Raw genomic sequence first — 23,553 nt, 5'->3', positions numbered from 1 at the left:
AACATGCAGTAGAGCACAATATGCTAAATTTCAATGGCTGCTTCACAACCCATGCCATCTGAATCCTCCCCACCACCACCAGCTTCTCTGAGCTGTGCAGATGGGAGCTATCCTTACGGTAAATCCTTTACTCCTGTAACCTCCCTGGCCTAAACCTAAGGTAACTCACAATACCACCACCCAATAATATATGTGTGTGTGTGTGTGTGTGTGTGTGTGTGTGTGTGTGTGTGTGTGTTGTGTCTTCTATGGCTTGAGAAAGGAATTTCATTCCAGAAGTTAGTAAAGCTCTGTACCTTTTGCTTGTGTGTCTGTCGACAACATAGCACTTCTGCCTTTCAGTGAGTCGTCTCGTTTATCCTAAATAATTTGTTATTTTCAACCAGAACTTTCTGTACATTAAAATACAGTCCTGTAAGATAAACGGGATGATCCCATGCCAAATGGTCTAGTTTTTAGAGAAATTCGGCAGTTGACTTTACGATTTTGTTCAAGTTTGCTGAGCAGGTTCGCTAAATGACAAAGGAAGGTATACAAATTTCTAGGCCTCACATTTCAATACTATGAGAGATGTAGCCTTTTTAGTGAGATACAAGTGTTTAAAAATAATTGATTTTTGCAGTAAACCTTTTTCCTTCTAATATATATATATAGCACCAAAAGTAAAACACCAAGTTCACAAAAATAAGAGCTCACTCAACCAACAATGTAAAGAGAATCAGTTTCAGAAACTCTGGAGAAATTTTGTACTAATTAAATTTACTGACAACTTTTGTACTATTTTGAGCAAAAATAATGAATCAAACAACATGAAACTTACAGAATGAACACAATGCAAACTTTTCGACCATCTTTCCATGTTTTGCAACTTTACAATAATTATTCCAAGAAATGAAGTACTTCAAACATGGTCCAAAATTTTAAAATGTCACTGCAGTATTTTGTCACCTATCACTCAAGAAGCTTCTTCTCACACAGTATTGAAATTTGTGGGCTAGAAATGTTTGGATCCCAAGACATTTGACATGGACATGGAATTTTATCCGTAAACCTAAAATTGAATTCTTAATGTTACGTGCAGTTACATTTCAGACAACCCTTATGACTGTAAAATTGGCACTAACATGTACTAATAGACCTAAGAGTTTAAAATAGAATCAAATGCTCAGACATCTCTGAGATGTGGAAGCCACAATAAAAAAGTGCAAAATATTTTATGATTAACCAACTCTCTGGGTTATTAACTTTTTCTCAAAAAATTGGACAACCAAATTATTTAACACATGAAATAAGAGTTAGAAACAGAAATTAATTCTACAGACATGGGCAAACACTACTAAAACAATACTCAATGAAGTGCTAAAATCTTCCAAAACAACTGTTATTAACTACTGCTTGGGGGGAGGGGGATAGTAAAAACAAATTTTAAAAATCCCAGAATGACTTTTGATCAAAGTATGAGGCTAATGGCAGTAATCTATACACTGACATTTGGATACCAGGATAGTAGCTACATAGACATCACATACAAATAGTATGACGAACAAACATTTTTTGCTTTTTTATTTTATACTCACGGTATAAACAGGTATAACCCAGCCTGCCATCGTTCCAACACTCCCAAAGCAGGCACGCTTGCCACGTAGAGCATTCAGACTGTGCACATCAGACATGTTCCCACGTTTCACCACAGCCACAGCATAGTAGAATAACTGACCATCTGCAGAAGTACACATTTTTAATTGTGTCAAATTGTGTTAATAAATTGCTTCCCTCATTTAAGGATTGGATGAAAAGTGTAATACTGCTTAGAATGGATAAATGACTAAGAAACACTTTACTTGTATCACTGCTTTAATTGATTTTTAATCAAGATTGTGTGCTTGTTCTGCACTGCTTTTTATTTGTATTCTCAATAGATCTGGGCATGGTAATTTGTTAATACAAAGTTATATGAAAATGTTTACCTCTAAATACCCTCAACACCCCAAACACACTAAACAAGAGATAGCAAGAGTGCTACTTTACAACTGAGCTATATACATAGGCAGTTTTCTGGAGAAAGGAGAAATGAAGGGAGTGGGAGGGGGAAGGGGAGTGGGAGGGGGAAGGGGAGTTGGAGGGGGAAGGGGAGTGGGAGGGGGAAGGGGAGTGGGAGGGAAGGAGGGAGATCATTATGAATTGCATCCAATTCAACTGAATACACATCACCAACTCTAGCTTTTACAGGGAAATTTGTATTCTAATTACGACTGCAGGACAAAGAAATTCTACACAAAAGGTAACAGTATTTGCCTTCCATGAAGCAAGAATTAAAATGCAAGCCATGACAAGTACCAACATATTCTCACAACTGGAACAAAACGCTAAACAATGGTAAACACATACAACAAGTGAGGGAGTAACAATCTTTTATTTAATAGCTGAAAAGGCATAAGTTTAGTCTTTAACATTATAACTGACAAAGAAACAGCATTTTCTGCTGCACAGTCACTACATACGCTGAATTGCCAGTCAAAGTTCCATCAGATAAAAGGATGGGAATTATTACGTGCACAGACTACAATTGAAATGTAAATCAGAACATGTAATAAAGATTAGGATGACTAATGCAAACAAACTACAGAAAAAATCAGAAACTAGTATCTATGCCTTTAAAATATGTCACTAAACTGTGCTCACCTTCACTGTGTTACATTTTTCAGCTTCCCCAATAGAGTTCAGCTTCTAATACGTCCAAATCCATGTCATTTGCAAGTCAAAAATAAAGGAATAAAGAAAAGGAAAAAAGGAATGAATTTCTTTGAATAATTCTGAGAACTCAAAGAGTATTGGAACAAAATTTAACAATTCTGATTTTAGAAATAAGCAACAGCAACACTATTTGGCCTCTACAAAAACTTGCAATAAGAGCACAGAATGACCACTATAGGTTTCATCCTTTAGTCACATAATTTTCCATCCATATACTCCCGACATTTTCTTTCACAGATCTTCACAATAAGATTAGTGCCAGCTGATACAGCTATTGCACCATGTTGGCTTATGGATAAATCATCTTCACATTGACAAGTTGTGATCATGGCACCTTTTAATGCAAACAACCACACAAAGTTGGTGAAAATGGTCAGACATATGGTTCAGGAGAAGAGTTTAAATATAAAGTAACCTCAGTCAAAACTGGACTGCCTTTATGAATCTACAGGCTCATAAATCAGAAAAATAAATAAAATGACAGGCAGGTGACATGCCTCAAAGGGCCATTTGAAGCTTAGACTATGCATGCACTGCCACTTCATGGTTGAAAATGTTGTCAACACAGGAAGTTTCCCACCAAATTGGTTTATACCATGGTCACATCGTCTGAACATTTGACTACTATCATTAGGCAAGAAATATTAATGATCAATCTTGTAGGGTCACCACTGTCAACAACACTGGCTGTTCATCACTGTACAAATTATGGCTTGTTTGTATTATGCAGACACTTTATGAGGAGTGTGAGAAAATTATCTACAAAAGCTTTTTTTTTTCCCAAACAATAATATTGTCCCCTACAAAGTAGTTCCCTTCAGCAGTTATACATCGGTGGCATATTCATTGTTCCCAGTCTTAGCAGCAGTGTTAAAAGGCTCCAACTGGTAGGACCTTGAAAGTGTCAGTCACATTCCTTTGAATGTTCTCCTTTTGAATGTCATTTTAAGACTTTTTCAATTTAGGACAAGAAGTAAGTCACATGGTTTCCTATCAAGGGAATGTGTGTGTGTGTGTGTGTGTGTGTGTGTGGTGGGGGGGGGGGGGGGGGTGATGGAAGTGGTAGTGTGACACGGGGCGTTGTCATGATGCAGCATCAACTTGTCTGCAATGTCTAGTCTCATTCGATTCACCCTTTTCCTGGGGCTTTCAAGGACATCTTTGCAAAACACTTGGTAGACAGATTGTCCCAGAGGAACAAATTCTTTATGCACATTGACCCTACTATACTGTCAAGTCAGAATTGTTTTGACCTATGGTTTGCTAATTTTTGCTTTTTTTGGTGGAGGAAATGTCTCAGTGTGCCCCTCCTCACTTTGTCTCTCTGTCTCAGAATCACACTCAAAAATCCAGGATCCATCAGCTGTGATCACATGAACGAACCATTTGGGGTCACTGGCAATCCTCTCATGAAGATCAACATATGCATTTCTTCAATTGCCCTTGTGCTCAGTTGTGAAGTTTTTTGGCACCATTTTGGCACAAACCTTTTGCATGTGCAAAACTTTGGGCAAAATCCGATGTATAGTGAAAGTGTTTTAAGTTTAACAGGCCACCCATCATCCTTATTGTTAAATGTCGGTCTGATTTCACAAGAGCTCACACATGTTCAACATTTTCTGAAGTTGAAGGCCCCCCTGACTGAGGTTCATCTTCAACGTGCTCTCAGCCTTCCAAAAATGATTTGTACCAGCAAAAAACTTGTGCTCTTGATAACGAATCTTCCCATAAGCTGTTTCAACATTTCAAAGGCCACACTCGCAGATTCCCCTAGTTTAACAGAAAACCTGATGGCATAAGATTGCTCTAAATTCCACAGCTCCATTTTCATAACACACAACATAAATATGACTTCACTGATGTCACTCAAAAAACACATTCTAGCTGTATGGAGCTGAAACTCAGACTAAGCATCTGCAAGGCATGAACACACTGATCTACACAAGTAAAAGAACACAGCATTGCCAGCTCACTCACAGTTTTATCACTGTCATTACTTTTTTCAGACACTTCGTACAGTAGCACTTTTAAGTGCGAGGGCAGGGGGGGGGGGGGGGGGGGGGAGAAGGAGAGAGGTGTTCTGAACAATATTTGCATGAGACACCGATAGAGTCTGAACTACCACATTTATAGTGCTACCAACCTCAGCAAACAATTGTACTGTAGCTGTTACTGAATCCTTTGTGTTGTGGGTTCCTGGTTGTTTCCTTTCCTTATTGTGAAGTTGGTGAAGAGACTAATCCTAGTCCATCACAGGGCTCGAGTGCAACCCTGACAACACTAGGTGGGATTGGCGATCACTGTGAGTGTTATGTCAGTACTCCTTTCGCAGAAGCACAGAACACAGATATAAGCTTCTAGCCATTTGCAGGAGCACAGAACACAGATATAAGCTTCTAGACATGCAAGAGGGAGGTGGGTCTTGTTTCTCTACTCTGCTTTCACCCCTCAGGCTCTTTTGTCTATACTTGTGGCTGATTTCCACATTATAACATCTGCACTCTATCCTGAGGAGAATTTAACAGAATTGCTTGCTGCCTTTCCAGAGGCAACTGGGAGATATATTCTATCCAGAAAGTATATAATGGTCTCCGTACAAACAATTTGGTCTCTGGGCACCCAGGCACTCATTATGAACAACAATTCAAATCCCCCCCCCCTCCCTCGGCAACATAGTGTACAAAGAACTGCGCTACAGAACATTTGAAATGGAACCTTAATGAATAGCATTGGGTTCCTTCACCAACAAGTTCAGGATTTGTCAGACTCTTATGATCATCATAGCAGAGCGTTGAGAGTCAGGTACCAAAGCACATCTCAGGCAGGCAGTCCCACAGGTTCAGAGGGGGGTGAGCCAGTCGTGTTTTAGTCAGGTGTCAAGTACAGATGAGGGCAGTGCAGTATCGGACCAGGATTCTCCAATCCATTGTCCAGACCTACAGTCAACATCACAGTGTATCTAAGGCCACACACATTCACAACAGATATGCAAGTGGTGCACAACTTTTTCAAACTATTTATCAAAGCATTCACTAAATCCAAATAAAGAATAAAATTTTAGTTTATGATTCACATTCAATAGTTAACACAAGATTATAACAATCAAAATAATTCTTGGAGTAAATCATTAATGTGTGTGTTATATTCGTAGCGTGAATATACAACGTGGAGAGCTAATAAGTCAATAGCAAAATTGTGATTATATTACTTGTGTGTGATATTATATGACACTTTCCTTCCTTCATAAGATAAACAATGCACTCTGCAGAGAAATGATGGATTCAGTATGAAGTTTTTTTTATCGAACAGGTACAAGTATCATGAACAACAGATTGGAAAAAAGCTTGTCCCATGTTTTTCAGATTGTGTAAATGGCATTGTCACCAACATGTACTGTCTGAGAAAGCGAACCAAAGACCTGGCCAGGGTGACATCACCATCATGTTTACGCCCAAGAAACAGACAGAGGAAGTAGAAATAAGCATACAAGCCAGCATCCTTAGAAGTGCTGCACTGTCACATGCTCTCTTGCCTAAAACGCCCAGTTACAACAGGAACAGGGTGTACAGTATATTCGCTTCATCTGAGCTGCACACAGCAGTGCATTATGAATATCCATGTAGTAACAACAACAACAACAACAACAACAACTATTATCAAAAACAATGATAGTGTGGTGGTGATGCAGAGGGCTTTTCATAGGCGGTTTGGTCTGAATCATCATGACAGGGTTCCTGATGTTAAAACCATTAGGAAATAATTTACTAGTGTTAGGATGACAGGACGTGCAGTTCCTAGAAAACCATCTGGCCAACCTAAAAGCGTGAGGACACCTGAAAATGTCATGGTAGTGCGAGTGTCCACTGAACAGTCTCCATTGTGCTCTGTATGGAAACATGCTTTTGCTCTTGGAATATCGTTCAAAACAGTAAGACGGATTTTACACTCTGACCTTCAGTTACACTCCTACAAGTTGATGGTTGTTCAAGAACTTAGTAAAGTAGGCTGAGTAAAATGTACCAACGCTTGCAGTGCAATCTTAGCCTCTTTGTAACCTGACACTACTCTGTGGTCTAGTGATGAAGAGAATTTTCACCTATCCGACTCAGTAAATAAGCAAAATTTTCGTTACTGGGTGACTGAAAACAATCGTGAACTTAATCAAATACCTCTGCACAGCCCTGTGTCCTCCAGAGGCATTACTGAGTCTTACTTTTTTGAAGCTTGAGGTACAACTGTTAATGTGAATTCTGTGCACTATTGTGAGATGGTGGAGAAATTTTTACTCTCCAAAATGGAAGAGTATGGTGAGGAGTATGACACAGAAGCCTTTTGGTTTCTTACTCCCCATTGTTCATGACAAATTCTGCAAGAACAGTTCCCGGCCTCCTGATCTCCTTACAAGGAGATGTTCCATGGCCCCCCTTCGCTCCCCAGATTTGAGCCCCTTTGATTTTTTTGTTTGGGGATACTTCAAACAGTTTGACCACAGACATCGGAAGCTCTTAAGAAGGCAATTGTAGATGTCATGGCTGGAATAATGCAAGATATGATGGGAGTCCATTCTGCCCCACATTGTATAATGAATACATGCACCAAGTTTCACATTATATACTACTATATATTTATATAATAGAGGGAAACATTCCACATGGGAAAAATATATCTAAAAACAAAGATGATGTAACTTACCAAACGAAAGCGTTGGTATGTTGATAGAGACACTAACAAACACAAACACAAACACACACACAAAATTCAAGCTTTCGCAACCCATGGTTGCTTCATCAGGAAAGAGGGAAGGAGAGGGAAAGACAAAAGGATATGGGTTTTAAGGGAGAGGGCAAGGAGTCATTCCAATCCCGGGAGTGGAAAGACTTACCTTAGGGGGAAAAAAGGACAGTTATACACTCGCGCGCGCGCACGCACACACATATCCATCCGTACATATACAGACACAAGCAGGCATACGTAAAGGCAAAGATACAACCTTTTTACACAATGAACGGACCTCAAAGGCCAAGATGAAGACACTGATAATGATCCTATCGTCCTTTGGCCCCCTATGTACATGCCAGACAAAGTGAACACCCCATCGCTCCAAGTTGATGTGTAGTTCATCATAAGACTGTGAGAGCAAATGTCTGTGGAAAATTATGCACTTAACTGTACTATGACTTTTATAGGGAGTGACAGTCACCGGTACATCACCTAGCTCGTTACAAGCGAGCAGTGCCCATGACTCGGCACGAGATGCTGTTTTGATCAAAATTGACCCACTCTTCATTTTGGAGATGGCTGAAGCTTCCTCAAACTTGTCCTCTGTAGTTTCTACAAAGAATAAAGGCTTCATGGCCAAGACGGAATCCCCATAAGTCCTCGTGCAAACTAAGTATTGGGGGAAGTATTTCTCTGCTTGCCCCTTAGCCCTACGTTCCTCCCAAGGCACAGCTAGAGAAGGGAACATTTTAGGGCCATATCTCTCTGCATTAACCCTTTGACTGCTGGAGGCACACCACTTGCTTGGCACCCTGAGTGCTGCAGCCTGGAGCATAATCCAGCTACCTGTGCTTGTGCCCATTCCTCGAGCCGCCGCCTGGACCGGAGCAATCCGCACTGCCCCACACGTCCCTGTGCCGAATATTTCTGGAGTGATAACGACTCCAGACAAAGCACTGTGCACTCTCACAGCTGATACAAAATAAATGGTCTAACTACATAGTTTCTCTGCAGATGAATTACCGCAAAATCAGATTGAATCGTTAAACTATTTTCCATCACTAAGAATTATATCTTTCTTGTAGTTTTTTTACACGATTTTTGTAGCTTATGTTGAAAGTGACACAATTCGTTACATTTACCCCAATAGTTTACTATTTTTTCTTGCATACCCGTTTATAACATCTGCTTTTCTCCTTGCGTTCCTCACTGTACTAACTCAAGAACGAATCAAATAAGCCTTAGATTACAGATTACTGTAAGGTGTTTTTCTTGTTCAAAATGTCTTATTATGTCATTTATAGGAGAAAGCAACACACAGATCATATTTCAGATTGCACTACAACATCGGAATTTTCTGTGAGCAAAGGCAAGAACAAATTTTATTTCACTTCATTAAATTCATTTTCTGATTCATTTGGAAATTTCAAATGGTTTAGTATTTGTTTCTGAGAATACAACAAACTGAGTGCTTAGTCATTCGCAGTCAGATTCTTTACCCGTAATAGATACACTGTGTAAAGTTTTCCATCCAGGCACAGATGCAGCTGTCCTTAGCAGATATATAAATTGAAAGCTTTATTTTTATTAGCATATGTATTTTTTTTCTTTAGTTTGGAAGTGCTGTCATAATTTGGAATTGCTGGAAATGACTGTCTGAAACAGATCGTTTTTCTTGTGCTATACTTTTACTTGTTGCACATTAAGTACTCAACAGATTTTCCAATATTTGAAAGCTGTGAAGTCTCTATCTTTTTGTTAGCTCATTAAATTCACTTATAGAGAAGATTCAAAGTCATTAACTGCAAATTTAGGAGTACCTTTTATACTCTGTGAATATATTTTCCATCCTTCTTTTTGATCCAGGTTTTCGATCAGGACTGACAAAGTTAAAAGAATCTTTCTATTTTGTTTTTTACTTTTTTATAATTTCTTTTTTCGTTTTCGAAGTTTTTTTCTGATAGCATTGTTGATTCATTCCGTGCTGCAGTTAGTAATTCGTTTTCGTGTTGTAACTTTCAAAACAGGGTACAACACACAATAGTACCTTGCATGTTTCACTTTCATACTTGCTTTCTCGACGCACTTTCTGTTTCCAGCAAACAATGCATCTACACGTTACTGTACTTTTCTTGGAATGCTCACTTGTTACAATGTTTGGAAAATGCCTTCCCACAACCCTTACAGGATAATCATCAGAACACCTTCCCCTGCCAGCTTTTCTGCACTCTGCTGCGTATGTTTCAGAAAGTTCTCTTACCAGTGACAGATGAAACTCTGCTATTGACATTTTACAACATATTAGTAGCCTGTGTAGGACATGAGCATTTAAAATACAAAGATTGAGAACATGAAAAAAGAACTTCTTATACCACTTCATTGTTTTCCTTATACATCTGACAGAGCTAAGCAGCATATAAGAACGGCCTACTGTTCCTATATTCAAGTTATAATCTACAATACTCGTGGTTTCTTAATTTTCTCTCTGCTATTCCTGCCAGGCTTTCCCATGTCAACTATCATATCATGTTACATGTTGTCAACAGCCACACTTCCACAGCACTTTATAGCAAGCACTGTATTAGTACACATAAACTGAATAGCTCTTAGTTTCAGTTTCTTCTGAAGTTTTAGCTATGTTGTGTCTGTTCTTAAGGACATAGCTGTTAAGCTAGGGAAACAAGTCTGGGCTTGATTACCAACTATCAAGGTAGATGGTAAGTTTACATTCTAAACAAGGCCTTACAAGTGTAGCCACTATGTCACGACTTTTCCCCAAACTGTGGAACTCAGTTTCTGTTGATGTCCCTGTATAAACAATGAAATCTAAGACATAGCCAGTCTTACAATCACAAAACAAATGTTTTTATTCTGAATCTACTCTGTTTTGATGGAATGAATTGTCTGAAAGATAAGAGTCCTTTCATCAATGCTGATATGGATTAAATGCACAACAGAAAGCTGTACAAACTTTATCGAAAATGTTCCTAATTTTGAATAATATGACTCTGCTAGTATTGGCAGAGTTGTCACTGAAATTAGACATTCTAATAGGTTAAAAAAAAGCAGTCTCTTCACTTACATTAATTAAAAATTGGAATATTTAGAAGAACACCTCTGGTCCAGTATTCGCTAACTTTCATTTTTTTCACATGACGCATCAAAAGACAAACAGCCAAAAAACAATAAATTTCTTCAAGTCCAGTATCTTCCCACTTTGATATTCGAGAATGCACTGATTCTGGAGTATTCTCCTTGGTGAACAAATAAAACCGATTCGTTTTGTCAGCTATACAGGGTGGTCCATTGATCATGACTGGAGCCAAATATCTCACGAAATTAGAGTCAAACAAAAAAACTAAAAAGAACGAAACTTGTCTACCTTCAAGGGGGAAACCAGACAGTGCTATGGTTGGCCTGCTAGATGGCGCTACCACAGGTCAAATAGATATCAACTGCATTTTTTAAAACAGGAACCCCCATTTTTAATACATATTCGTGTAGTACATAAAGAAATATGAATGTTTTAGTTGGACCACTTTTTTCGCTTTGTGATAGATGGTGCTATAACAGTCACAAACATATGGCTCACTATTTTAGATGAACAGTTGGTAACAGGTAGATTTTTTAAATTGAAATACAGAATGTAGGTACATTTGAACATTTTATTTCGGTTGTTCCAATGTGATACATGTACCTTTGTGAACTTATCATTACTGAGAACACATGCTGTTACAGCGTGATTACCTGTAAATACCACATTAGCGCAATAAATGCCCAAAATGATGTCCGTCAATCTCAATGCATTTGGCAATATGTGTAACGACATTCCTCTCTACAGCGAGTAGCTCGCCTTCCGTAATGTTCGCACATGCATTGACAATGCACTGACACATGTTGTCAGGCGATGTCGGTGGATCACAATAGCAAATATCCTTCAACTTTCCCCACAGAAAGAAATCCCGGGACGTCAGATCCGGTGAATGTGCGGGCCATGGTACGGTGCTTCGCCGACCAATCCATCTGTCATGAAATATGCTATTCAATACTGCTTCAACTGCACGCAAGCTATGTGCCACACATCCATCATGTTGGAAGAACATCGCCATTCTGTCATGCAGTGAAACATCTTGTAGTAACATCGGTAGAACATTATCTAGCAAATCAGCATACATTGTACCATTTAGATTGCCATCGATAAAATGGGGGCCAATTATCCTTCCTCCCATAATGCCACACCATACATTAACCCGCTGAGGTCACTGATGTTCCACCTGTCACAGTCATCATGGATTTTCCATTGACCAATAGTGCATATTGTGACAGTTTACGTTGCCGCTGTTGGTGAATGACACTTCGTCACTAAATAGAAAGCATCCAAAAAATCTGTCATCGTCCCGTAATTTCTCTTGTGCCCAGTGTCAGAACTGTACACGACGTCCAAAGTTGTTGCCATGCAATTCCTGGTGCATAGGGTAGGGGTGCAACCGATGTTGGTGTAACATTCTCAACACCGACGTTTTTGAGATTCCCAATTCTCACGCAATATGTCTGCTACTGATGTGCAGATTAGCCACGACAGCAGCTGAAACACCTACTTGGGCATCATCATTTGTTGCAGGTCATTGTTGAAGTTTCACGTGGCTGAACACTTCCTGTTTCCTTAAATAATGTAACTATCTGGCGAATGGTCTGGATACTTGGATGATGTCGTCCAGGATACCGAGCAGCATACATAGCACACGCCCGTTGGGCATTTTGATCACAATAGCCATACATCAACACGATATCGACCTTTTCCGCAATTGGTAAACGGCCCACTTTAAAAACGGGTAATGTATCACGAAGTAAATACCATCCACACTGGCAGAATGTTATGTGATACCACGTACTTATACGTTTGTGACTATTACAGTGCCATCTATCACAAAGCGAAAAAAGTGGTCCAACTAAAACATTCATATTTCTTTAGGTACTACACGAATATGTAATAAAATAATGAGGGTTCCTATTTTAAAAAACGCAGTTGATATCCATTTGACCTATGGCAGTGCCATCTAGCGGGCCAACCATAGTGCCATCTGGTTTCCCCCTTCAAGCTAGACGAGTTTCGTTCTTTGTAGTTTTTTCGTTTGATGCTTATTTCGTGAGATATTTGGCCCGGTCAGTATCAATGGACCACCCTGTATATTTCATCAGTTCTTCTGTAAAATGAAAACTGACAGAATACTTGGCTCATTTCCTATTTGAAACACTTGTCCCAGTAGTGTATCATCAAATGCATGATTAACTGGCCAAAAATCATCTTCTTTCCAGTCAAATTTATCATCAGGACGTAATTTCTTCATAGGCGTTTCACTATAACTTTCTGATTCTTCAGATTCAGAACAACTAACATCTCTTGTTGAAACATGAGACTGCACTGACAACTCTGCTGACATGAATGGTTTATGACCACAGCTTTCCAATTCTATGGAAGAGCTATCACTTTCATCAAAAATCAAGCAGTTCATCCTTGCTGTCGCCCCTTGTAGAATCTCCGTAATTTCTTTCTCAATGGACACATGTCGTCTTGCCAATTTCTTTGTAAAATACAGGACATGAAGAACACCGATGTAAATTAAGATGAACAGTGAACTATCGTGAGAAGCCTAGGCTCGCAACAGACAAAGAATCAAATGCCTAGCTAGCAGCAAGAACTGCGAAAGGCCAGTGAGACATGGGACAGGAAGTCTGCTGTGCGGCTTATCTCGTCATCATCACTCAGATGTGTTGCATCTACACTCATCATCAGCGCTCAGGGGCAGGCAAACGGGTGTGACTTAGCTCGTCAACACCGCTCAGGGCAAAACCAGTGGCCGCGACTAAACTCGGCATCAGCACCCACGCAGCGGCAGGCAGCACAATGAGTAAACTCATCAACAGCAGTCAAAGGATTAAAAGAAGACTGTCCTTTCTTAGAAACTGCTGAGGCCTTATGGACACCAGCGGGAAATAACCTCATCCACTTCATCTGTGGCTCATCTGCCATGGTGCCACATATTGTGAACGGGGCTATTCCCATTCTGGACGGGGCTATCCCCACAGGTGTCAGCAGCTCTAAGCAACAGCTGCCTGGCTAGTAATCTGTTGCTCAGAGTTCCCATACCACAGTCACGATGAGCACATACTCCTTGGCAGACATGGGAAGTTTTCAGCTCAGGCACCAACAGTGCGGTCCCTGCTTGGTGAAGGGGCTACCATCATGCAGGTACATGATGACCACTCCACAATGGGATGGCTACCATGCTGAATTTTGAGTACATTGCCTTATTGAAGGAAAAGGTACAAAGACGGACAGGCACAAAGGTAGAGCATACACTGCATTGGGCTACATCCCCTGAATGTCCCCACTTCTGGAGAATTCTGAAAATTGTTTGCAGGACAAACCCAACAACGGGGACCACATGTTTACTTAATGAGAAGTGGTAGAAAATGCAGTAAATGGAAACTTGAGTCCCAATCACAAATCAGGTCTAAGTAGGGTCTGCAACAAGAAAATCACCTGACGGAGATGCAAAGGGGGCAAGGATAGCGGAAGTATAAGCTTACGGCACAGAAGGCCAGTAATGCTGCAAAGGGTGGGGCCCTGAGATGGCTGAGCATGTACTCACAAAAAAGTTATGCGCCTCTGTGAGGGGGGGGGGGGGGTGTTCATGTACTTTTCCCAGTTAATTCTATCATCATCTTTCTTTCTTAGTTTTTTTTTTTATTATTTTTTTTATGCTCACTTTTTGTGTCCCGTCTGTGTTTGCACCCCTGCCAGTGTCCTATCTCACCATCCTGTCAGTACAGTCTTGCTGATTAGGGCTATTGTAAAAATAATATTAAGAAGAAGAAGAAAAAGAAGAAGAAACAAGAATAATTACTTTTCATTCTCTACAGTAAGACATGTAGCAGATGATTTCTCCATTCCTTCTAGCACTATGGAAGCAACCAAAAAAGTGATGAGTGTCTAAAAAGTGAGTGCCACATGGATAGGAAATATAACTGCCTGAAGTGATAAACTTTTGCCTATAAAACACTATGCACAGATATATTTACACAGGGGCCAAAGTTGCTTCCTCTTTGTAGATAGCAAATTTATACGGCAATTAAAATATTTCAAGCTGTTACATGTAAATTGCAACCAGTGTTTCAATTTCAGAATACAGAATGGCAAAATACAAACTTTGATGAAATGTGCTTAAATCAATGTGAAGCCCACACAGCAATATAGACAGTACTGTCACTCAAATTAATTGAATTAAAAAACTTCAAACAAACTCTATCTGCACATCAGGTCATGAAAAGTGTGTGTTTGAGCCACATGTGTGTGCCTTCGGTTAAATTCATGAAGCCATAATGTCAATAACATCTGGAAGTGCTGTCAATCACTTTCAAAGCTGAGACACAAAATTCAGAATCAAGGACATGAAAATCAGAGATCTGCATCTGTACAGATTATTAGGAACTTTAACTGAGAAGTTTTAAACACCCTTCCTCTACTGTGCTGCACCCTTGCCCTACTGTTCTACACTCACTGACTACTGCCTATCCCCATGTATAAAGAAAGGCTTGCACCTCAACATTCTGGAGTTAGTGAAATGTTGAAAAAATATCAGTGTCTTTTTTTATCATCTTTTTCCAACTATTCCTTTCTTTTGAGATATGATACACGGTTGTTTCTATAAATGCACTTGGGTACACAAAATAACAAATTCTGCTGGATAGAGGGAGAAAATAGGTGTCTCTTCATTTAGCAATCAAGTATTATTTGCTGAAAAGTTTGATTAAAGTGCATGTGCTAATTCTACACATTGTATGTAGTTTCTCTAATTAAATTAATGTGTCATATGAAAATATTATAAGGGGTGTTCGAAAACAAATTAGCCGGAGTCTGGTGGACAAACCGGTGACAGGAGGGTAATATTGTGGCGTGTGTAATAAGGTGTGGTTCCACCCAGAGCGTGGAAGTTCACAGCCCATCACTAGAGGGCATGTATGCATGTCACATTAGTATACAGAGCTAGCAGCAGCATTTATCAAGCATCCAACACTGCCAGTCACATTGTAAACAGGGACACGGAGGTGGAAACGGAAAAGCAAAGAGGTGGCATTCGTTTTCTGACAGCGGATGGAGTAGGAGGAATGGACATTCATCGACAAATGTCACATGTGTACGGTGAACACTGCATGTCCCTTGCAAGAGTCAAGGCATGGCACAAGCACTTAAGGGGATACGGAATCGGATTTTGGGTTAAAAAATCGAATTTTTTTTATTGGCGTATTATATTCTGCCATGTTTCCTCTTTAAAATGACGTATCATACATAGCTCTACTACAATTATAACTATTTTATTTTTATATATTTGTGAGATCGGGTATTGCGCTTTAGTTATACACGTCTCTCGTGGCTGACCATGAACTTTTTGGCAGTACCTTTAAAGTGACATGAATTCAAATATCCCGGTTTCCAGCGACTATTTATACACTAGTTGCCCGAAAATGTTTCTCTCTGGTTTCCTCAAGTTACTCTTTGACTTTGTGGCGGGACTGTTTTGTAAACAGTGTGATATAAGAAAGAAGTTGTTGTTGAGTTATTTCGTATTTAGTGCTTCATTTTTCGCAGTGAAAATGCCTAGAGCTAAAGCAAAAGTATTTAAAAAGCATGTGAACTGGCAAAAGAAAAGAAATAATGATTCATTAGCAAAGCAAAGCAGTTCATCATCATCACTGTTGGAAAATGTGAATCCACTTATTACTGATTTGCCGAACGAACTTACACCAAATGAAAACAGTGCTTCTCATAAAAAACTAAGAGATTTGGAAGAGAAATATAATTTACTTGATAGAGGGAATGAAGTTTTTGAACTCATTGATACGAATATATTGTGTGAAGCTCTTGAAAACAGTTTGTGCTGCAAAAAATGTCATGGAAATGTTTCTCTGAAAGTAGAATCCCATGTTGGCCTGGCTGCCCAGTTTAATTTAATATGCAGTGTTTGTAAATACAGCTGTAAGTTTCCAAGTTCGGTTTCAGTAACTGTAAATAATGGATACAAGAAAACTGAACTTTATAGTGTAAATATTAGGTTAGTTTATGGATTGCGAGCAATTGGTAAGGGCAAAGCAGCTGGTGATATGCTATGTGGTATTCTAAATCTTCCAAGTGCACCTTCAAAGTTTGAAGCTTACAATTATGTACTAGGATCTGCAGTTGAAGATGTAGCACAGAAGTCAATGCAGGTTGCTGTGGAAGAAGCAGTGGAAGAAAATGACGGCAGTCGTGACCTCACAGTGGCGTTTGATGGCACGTGGCAGAAAAGGGGCCACACCTCCAACAATGGTGTTGTAACAGCAACTAGTGTTGATACTGGCAAGGTTATTGATGTTGCAATAATGTCTAAATACTGTAGGTGCACAGGCAGGCTGAAAAATGAACACAGTGATGACTGTATTGCTAATTATTATGGTAGTAGTGGTGGCATGGAGGTTGCTGGGGTGAAGAAAATTTTTCATCGCTCTTCACAGTGGTATAATGTTCGCTATGTCAAATATCTGGGAGATGGTGACTCTAAAGCATTCAAAGAAGTTTTGGAAAGCAAACCATATGGGAACAGTGTAAATATAAGCAAACTTGAATGTATAGGACATGTGCAGAAGAGAATGGGTGCCAGGCTGAGAAGGTTAAAATCAGTTATGAAAGGGAAAAAACTAGATGATGGGAAAACCTTGGATGGCAGAGGAAGATTGACTGATTCCATAATAGACCACATTCAGAACTGCTATGGCCTTGCAATCAGGCAAAATACAGGCAATCTTGAAGAAATGAGGAGAGCTATATGGGCTTTATATTTCCACACCGCATCCACGGATGAGCATCCACAACATGGTTTGTGCCCCAAAGGTGAAAACAGCTGGTGTAAATACAATAGGGGACTAACAACAGGAGAGAAATACATTCACCACCACAGTCTACCATCAGCCATCATGGCAGAAATAAAGCCCATTTTCAGAGATCTGGCTGACAGAAGTCTTCTGATGAAATGTCTTCACGGAAAAACGCAGAACCCCAACGAGTGCTTGAATAGTGTGATATGGCATCGTCTCCCAAAAACAGTGTTTGTCGGAATTAATACACTACATTTTGGTGTGTATGATGCTGTGGCAACCTTCAATCTTGGAAATATAACTAAATGCCAGGTCCTTCAAAAGTTGGGTATGTGTGTTGGTTCCCGTACGGTACGTGCTATGTTCTTTTTAGATCAGCACAGACTAAGGCATGCTGATAATATAATCAAGACATTAGTGAAAAAAGCAAGACAGGTGCAGAGGGGTGCCAAAAGAAGACTTGAAGATGATTATGAAGACTGTGAAGGGGGTATTAGCTACGGATCAGGAATGTTTTAATCTTCTTTCTCCGTTTCCCGTAAGTTTACTTTTTACTTCATCTAGGAACATTATCTCAGGTACTGGTCAACCTAGAAGTCTGAAATTTTTATGACGTAGTGACATAGGTCCCTATTACATACTGAAACAACGATTTTTTAATTACTTGATTTACAAAAGACTTAGGGGTGATAGTCTAGTAAAAAGCGATGGAAAAAATTTACTTAAAAATAAATGTACAATATCTCTGTAAGAAAATACTTTGACAATAAACTGTTGTTTCAGTATTGTTGTAACATATGAATGCACATACAGTAAAATTTTTACCTCTCTGTCTCCAGTAGTTTGTGAGAAAATGTTCCCTATAGTAGGCATATATTAACATTGCGGGGATAGGTGATTCCGTATCCCCTTAAGGGAAAGACGGGTGTCGTTAGCCAATGATGCACGGTCTGGAGCACCACACTGCATTACCCATGACATCGTCCAGCTGGTGGATGCACTCATTACCCAGGACCGTCGAGAAATGATGAAAACCGTAGTGGCCGTGGTCAGGTTGAGTGTTGGAAGTGTTCACACCATCAAGCAGGAACGACTGCACATGCGCAAAGTGTGTGCCCAATGGGTGCCTCCCAGTCTTCAACCACACCAGGAAGCAAGTCAAATGGCCCACTGTCCCGCTCATCTGCAGCGCTATGCTCGGAAAGAGAATGCGTTCCTGGCACGAGTGGTGGCTGGAGATGAGTCACGGTGTCATCACTTCGAACCACAATCAAAACGACAAAGTCTCCAGTGGAAGCATCCAGGGTCACCACTACCAAAAAAGACCAAGGCCATTCACATGAGTGCAGGAAAGGTTATGCTGACGTTCTTCTTTGACCTAGATGGACCCCTTCTGATCCACTTCCTGCAGCATGAGACAACAGTGAATGCCCAGCATTACTCACAAACCTTGACCACCCTTCACCAAGCGATCAAATCAAAATGACCAGGCAATCTCACCCGTGGGGTCATTCTGCTTCACGACAACACAAAGCCTCAAACGGCCAACAAAGTCACAGCACTCCTGCAGAAATTCAAATGGGAAGTTCTCGGCTACCCTCCATACAGCTGGACCTCTCTCCCTGTGATTACGCCATTTCTGTTCCCCTTAAAGAAGGCTCTGGGGGGCAAACAATATCACCTCAGACGATAACGTCCAGGTGTATGTGCACAACTGGTCAACATGGCAGTCCCGGGAATTTTATGAGACAGCCATTCACCACCTTGTGTCACAGTGGGACAAGTGTCTCAACAGCCAGGGTCAATACTTCTAACATACAGGTACTGTATGTTATTATGTAATTATGCCTCCAGCTCGTTTCTTTTTGAACGCCCCTTATATTTTATTCACACAATTAGCAGAAATCAGAGCAGAACTTTCATACTAGGCAACTCAATCAATAAGTAGCAACACCTCACTTAAACAAGTTTGTTTCTGGATACAATACTGCAACATATTACAAAACTTCAAGAAAAGCTTACAAGTGTCTTCACACAGTAACATCATGTTTTAAAAGTAATATGTTCAATATCACAAACCTTTATGAACTTCTTGCATTATAGGAACAAGACTGTGATACCGGCCACCAATGAAGACTTCACCTGCATCAAGACTAATAATATCTGCCTTTTCTTCATCCAACAGTGTCATACACTCCTCTCTGCTAAAAGCCTGGAAGAAATGTTCAGACATGTAAATCCAGTCTTTATTTGTAACACAATGCCGTAAATTGTGGTATTAAGATTAGTGAGTTTCACTGTGACACCCAAAAAGACAAGGTTTAAGACAAATGAAATGATGCACTATCTATCAAATATATGTTGCCACTACTGGTAGAATGGGGGACATATTTTTGGCAGAGGAAGTGTTACCAATATTCTGAAAGCTTAATGGTGTACTTGGTATTTAGGGATGTGCAATAGAAATGATTACTGCGGTGATCAATATTAAATTTGGCGGATTTTTTAAAAAGGGAAACAAAAGAGCGCTCACACTATGACTGACAGTCACTATTCCTTTTACTCTGTGATCACAACTTCTGGAATACAGTCATTGCAACAGAAACTCTTGTCCTCAAAAGTCAGAACAGCATTTCCAGCACTATCTGAGGAACCTGTCCCAGCTACTCCTGTCTTATGCCCATGTGGGATTACCTAGAGGCAAGAAATAGCTTACTACCCTGATCCAACAGCCCTCCATCCCTGCCCCCAATCAACTCCTCATAGTTCCCTAGCCTGTCTGGCTGACTTAATCCACCTTCCACATCCCCAAAACTTCCTCCACTGTATATGAAGCACACTGTTCTTGAACACCCATCCCATAACACTACTGTTTACCTTTCTGTCAGACATTTACAGAACCCCCACAGCCATCACAGTACTTTCAAAAGGTCTCACCATTTTCCCAAACCTAAGTTCAACCATGCTGTACTTGTTAAGGACCTTATTCCCTTTACCCATTCTCTGCTGTGGAAACACTGCTTCACCATGCACCCCACTGGCAACACTCAACCAAAACCCACATAAAATCTTGTTTTAAAACAGTTCCAACCTACTTCTAACTGCGATCCTCCTTTCCTTCAATCCATTCATTCCCTGGTAATCTTTAAGGACTTCCTTAATTCTAACTTAACCTTACCTTTCTTTACTAAATCCCTTCCCAATGAGTGTAAATCATTCCTATGAAACACAGTTATCCTCAACCGAAGACCAATCCAGATCTTATCCTTCCTGCAAACAACACCTCCACCTCAGTGTTCATGAATCACAGTGGCTGTGCGGCTGTGGGTCTCTGCCAACTTTCTGATATCTCTGCACACAAACTTACGGCAATGATCCTAACCCAGAAGTTCAATAAGAGCTTTAAGCAGCTCTTTAACATGAGCTCCAAGCAGCTCCCTCCTCACACCAACACCTCCCTCCCCCCTCACTCTTATCTTTTACCCACTCCACAAACCCAACCCCACAGGTCTCCTATTGGTCGTCCCATTGTGGCAGGGTGCTATGCTCCCACAGATCAGATCTCTGCCTTTGTTGACAAACATCTCCAAACTTAAGTCCGTAATCTCCCATCTCACATTCAAGACACTGCTCACTTCCTTCAACACCTTTTCAAAGTTCCTCTCCATTACCACCAGACTCACTGTTGGTCATTGTGGATGTGACATGCTTATACACCAACAACTTCCATGCCCACAGCCTTTCCCATCATCATCTTAATACCAAGCTCACCACCTCTTTCTAATCTTCCTAGCCAACTACATTCGACCCACAATTGATTCACATTCGAAAGTCAAATTTGTGGTACTGTCATGAGTACTTGCAGAGCACCATTCTATACCAACTTACTGATGGGCCATCTCCAGAACTCCTTCCTATCCAGTCAACCAGATAAGAGGTTTCAACCTCTTATCTGGTTCAGATTCACTGATAGCATTTTAATGATCTACACTTGCGGCAAGGTCAACTTTTGCTCTTTTCTCCATAACATCAACACCTACTCACAAATCAGATTCACCCTGACCTTCCCAACACAAGCCACCTTCCTAGATGTTGATGTGCACCTCTCAGATGAATCCAAGAATATATCTGTTCATATCAAGTGGAGCAGCCACTGACAGTACCTCCACTTTGTCAGCTATCACCTGCTCCATCTCAAAAAGTCTCTTTCGCACAGCCTTGCCACATATGGAAACTACACCTGCTGTGGAAAGCAGGAGTTGTCGAAATATATCAATAACCTTACCTGAGCCTTTACTGACAGACAATATATTATCCAGCACATCCAGAAGCAATTCTCCTGGGAAAGCTCCTCCTTTAACACCTGTAAACCAGTTAATCAGCCACTGACCAGCACATCTCTGATCATCCAGTATAACTCTGTACTTAAAGTGCTCAGTCACATCCTTCACCACGGCTTCGAGTACCTATCATCCCGCACCCTGAGATGTGGGATATCCTACCCAAAATCCTGTCTATATCACCCAACCTAAAGAATATCTTTGTCCATCCTTATTCCAGTACTGCTCCCAATCCTGCATCATATGGGTCATTCCCTGGCGCAAGACCTGTCCCATGCCCCATCCCACCATCTCCCACTGCAGTCAACAGGCATTTCCTAAGGCAGCCATGTTGTATACCAGCTATGCTGCAATTACTGTATACCATTCGATTGGCATGACAAGAAACCAATCGTCTATTCACATAACTGGCCACCACCAAACTGTGGCTAACTGCTGACTTGACCATCAGCTGCTGAACATCTGCACACCAGAACACATATGACTTCAACAGCTGATCCACTATGTGGGCCACAGGGATATTTCCGATCAGCAAAAGTTTCTCAGAACTACGCAATTGGGAAATGTCTTTCCAAAATATCCTGTGCTCTCACAATCCACTTGGCCTAAATCTGCACTAACCTGTTTCCCACTGCCTGTCCTTATCTACTTCTTCTCTTCTGTCAACACCACTCCTTCCCTATGCAGATCATGAACTTCCTTCTCCCACCACCATTATTACTACTACTACTACTACTCCACCCACACCCATGCAGGTATCCTCTCTCTCTCTCTCTCTCTCTCTCTCTCTCTCTCTCTCTCTCAACCCCCCGCCCCCCACCCCTCCCCCCCATTTCCACCCCTCTGCCTTTCTCTCTCCCCTAGCTGCCCTCACTTCATCACCACCTTCTTCTCCTTTACATCCTTCCTTCCCCTCCTTCCTTGTTATACATCTTTTATATGCTCTACCACCTGAACTCCTTTCATGTTGTTGAGCAGTCACTGAGTCATCTGTCCAAAAACATGCCTCGCACTATCCCACTACCTCCTCCTACCATCGTGCATCCTTTCCCACCCATTCCCACCTCCATTAGCCCACGCCACTGCTCCTAATAACTAATAATCAATAATAAGTCTCTCCGCAGCTGCAGGGGTGTTCATGTGTGTGAATGTGTGTACTTTTGGTAGAAAAAAAGAGCAAGAGCTCAAAAGCAAGTGTGAATACCATTTTATTTTACATGTATCTATGTGCCACACATCAGTCTGCTATAGGTGTGTATTTGCCTTTACCTTGTTTTACATATGGTTCCACTCAAGAATTTCTGTTATTGTTATAAAAAAGAGAGAGAAACAGAAGTAGTGCACATTAATAGGATATTAATGTGGTTGAAACTCTTTGCCTTTACAAATGTCTGCTTGTGTCTGTGTATGTGCGGTTGGATATGGGTGTGTGTGCGAGTGTATACCTATCCTTTTTTCCCCCTAAGGTAAGTCTTTCCGCTCCCGGGATTGAAATGACTCCTTACCCTCTCCCTTAAAACCCTCATCCTTTCGTCTTTCCCTCTCCTTCCCTCTTTCCTGATGAAGCAACCGTTGGTTGTGAAAGCTTGAATTTTGTGTGTATGTTTGTGTTTGTTTGTGTGTCTATCGACCTGCCAGCACTTTCGTTTGGTAAGTCACATCATCTTTGTTTTTAGATATATTAATAGGATATTACATAGACAGGATACAGTGTTGAAAAAAAAGAAAGAAACAAGAAAAAGTAAGTGTCTCCAACAGAAGTGACCTAGACACCTGTTACAACTAACAACAATCTCTTATACACGTATTTGGAAAGGTCAAATATTAA

The 23,553-nt window shown here is 40.5% G+C and overlaps 1 protein-coding gene across 1 annotated transcript in view; it reads right to left on the bottom strand.

The window, feature by feature from the left end:
• The window catches only part of LOC126251426 (melanotransferrin), a 149,031-nt gene that overhangs the window by 99,355 nt on the left and 26,123 nt on the right, over positions 1–23,553 (bottom strand). Inside the window, exons 3-4 of the mRNA XM_049951842.1 lie at positions 19,465–19,597; positions 1,578–1,720 (exon numbers count right to left, since the gene is read on the bottom strand). Of these exons, the coding sequence (XP_049807799.1) occupies positions 1,578–1,720; positions 19,465–19,597 (276 nt within the window). The remainder of the gene's footprint in view (positions 1–1,577; positions 1,721–19,464; positions 19,598–23,553) is intronic.

The sequence above is a fragment of the Schistocerca nitens genome, chromosome 4, assembly GCF_023898315.1.
Source record: "Schistocerca nitens isolate TAMUIC-IGC-003100 chromosome 4, iqSchNite1.1, whole genome shotgun sequence".
In the NCBI taxonomy this organism is placed as follows: Eukaryota; Metazoa; Arthropoda; class Insecta; order Orthoptera; family Acrididae; genus Schistocerca; species Schistocerca nitens.
The sequence above is the reverse complement of the archived record's forward strand: the minus strand, read 5'-3'. Positions and strand labels throughout refer to the sequence as shown.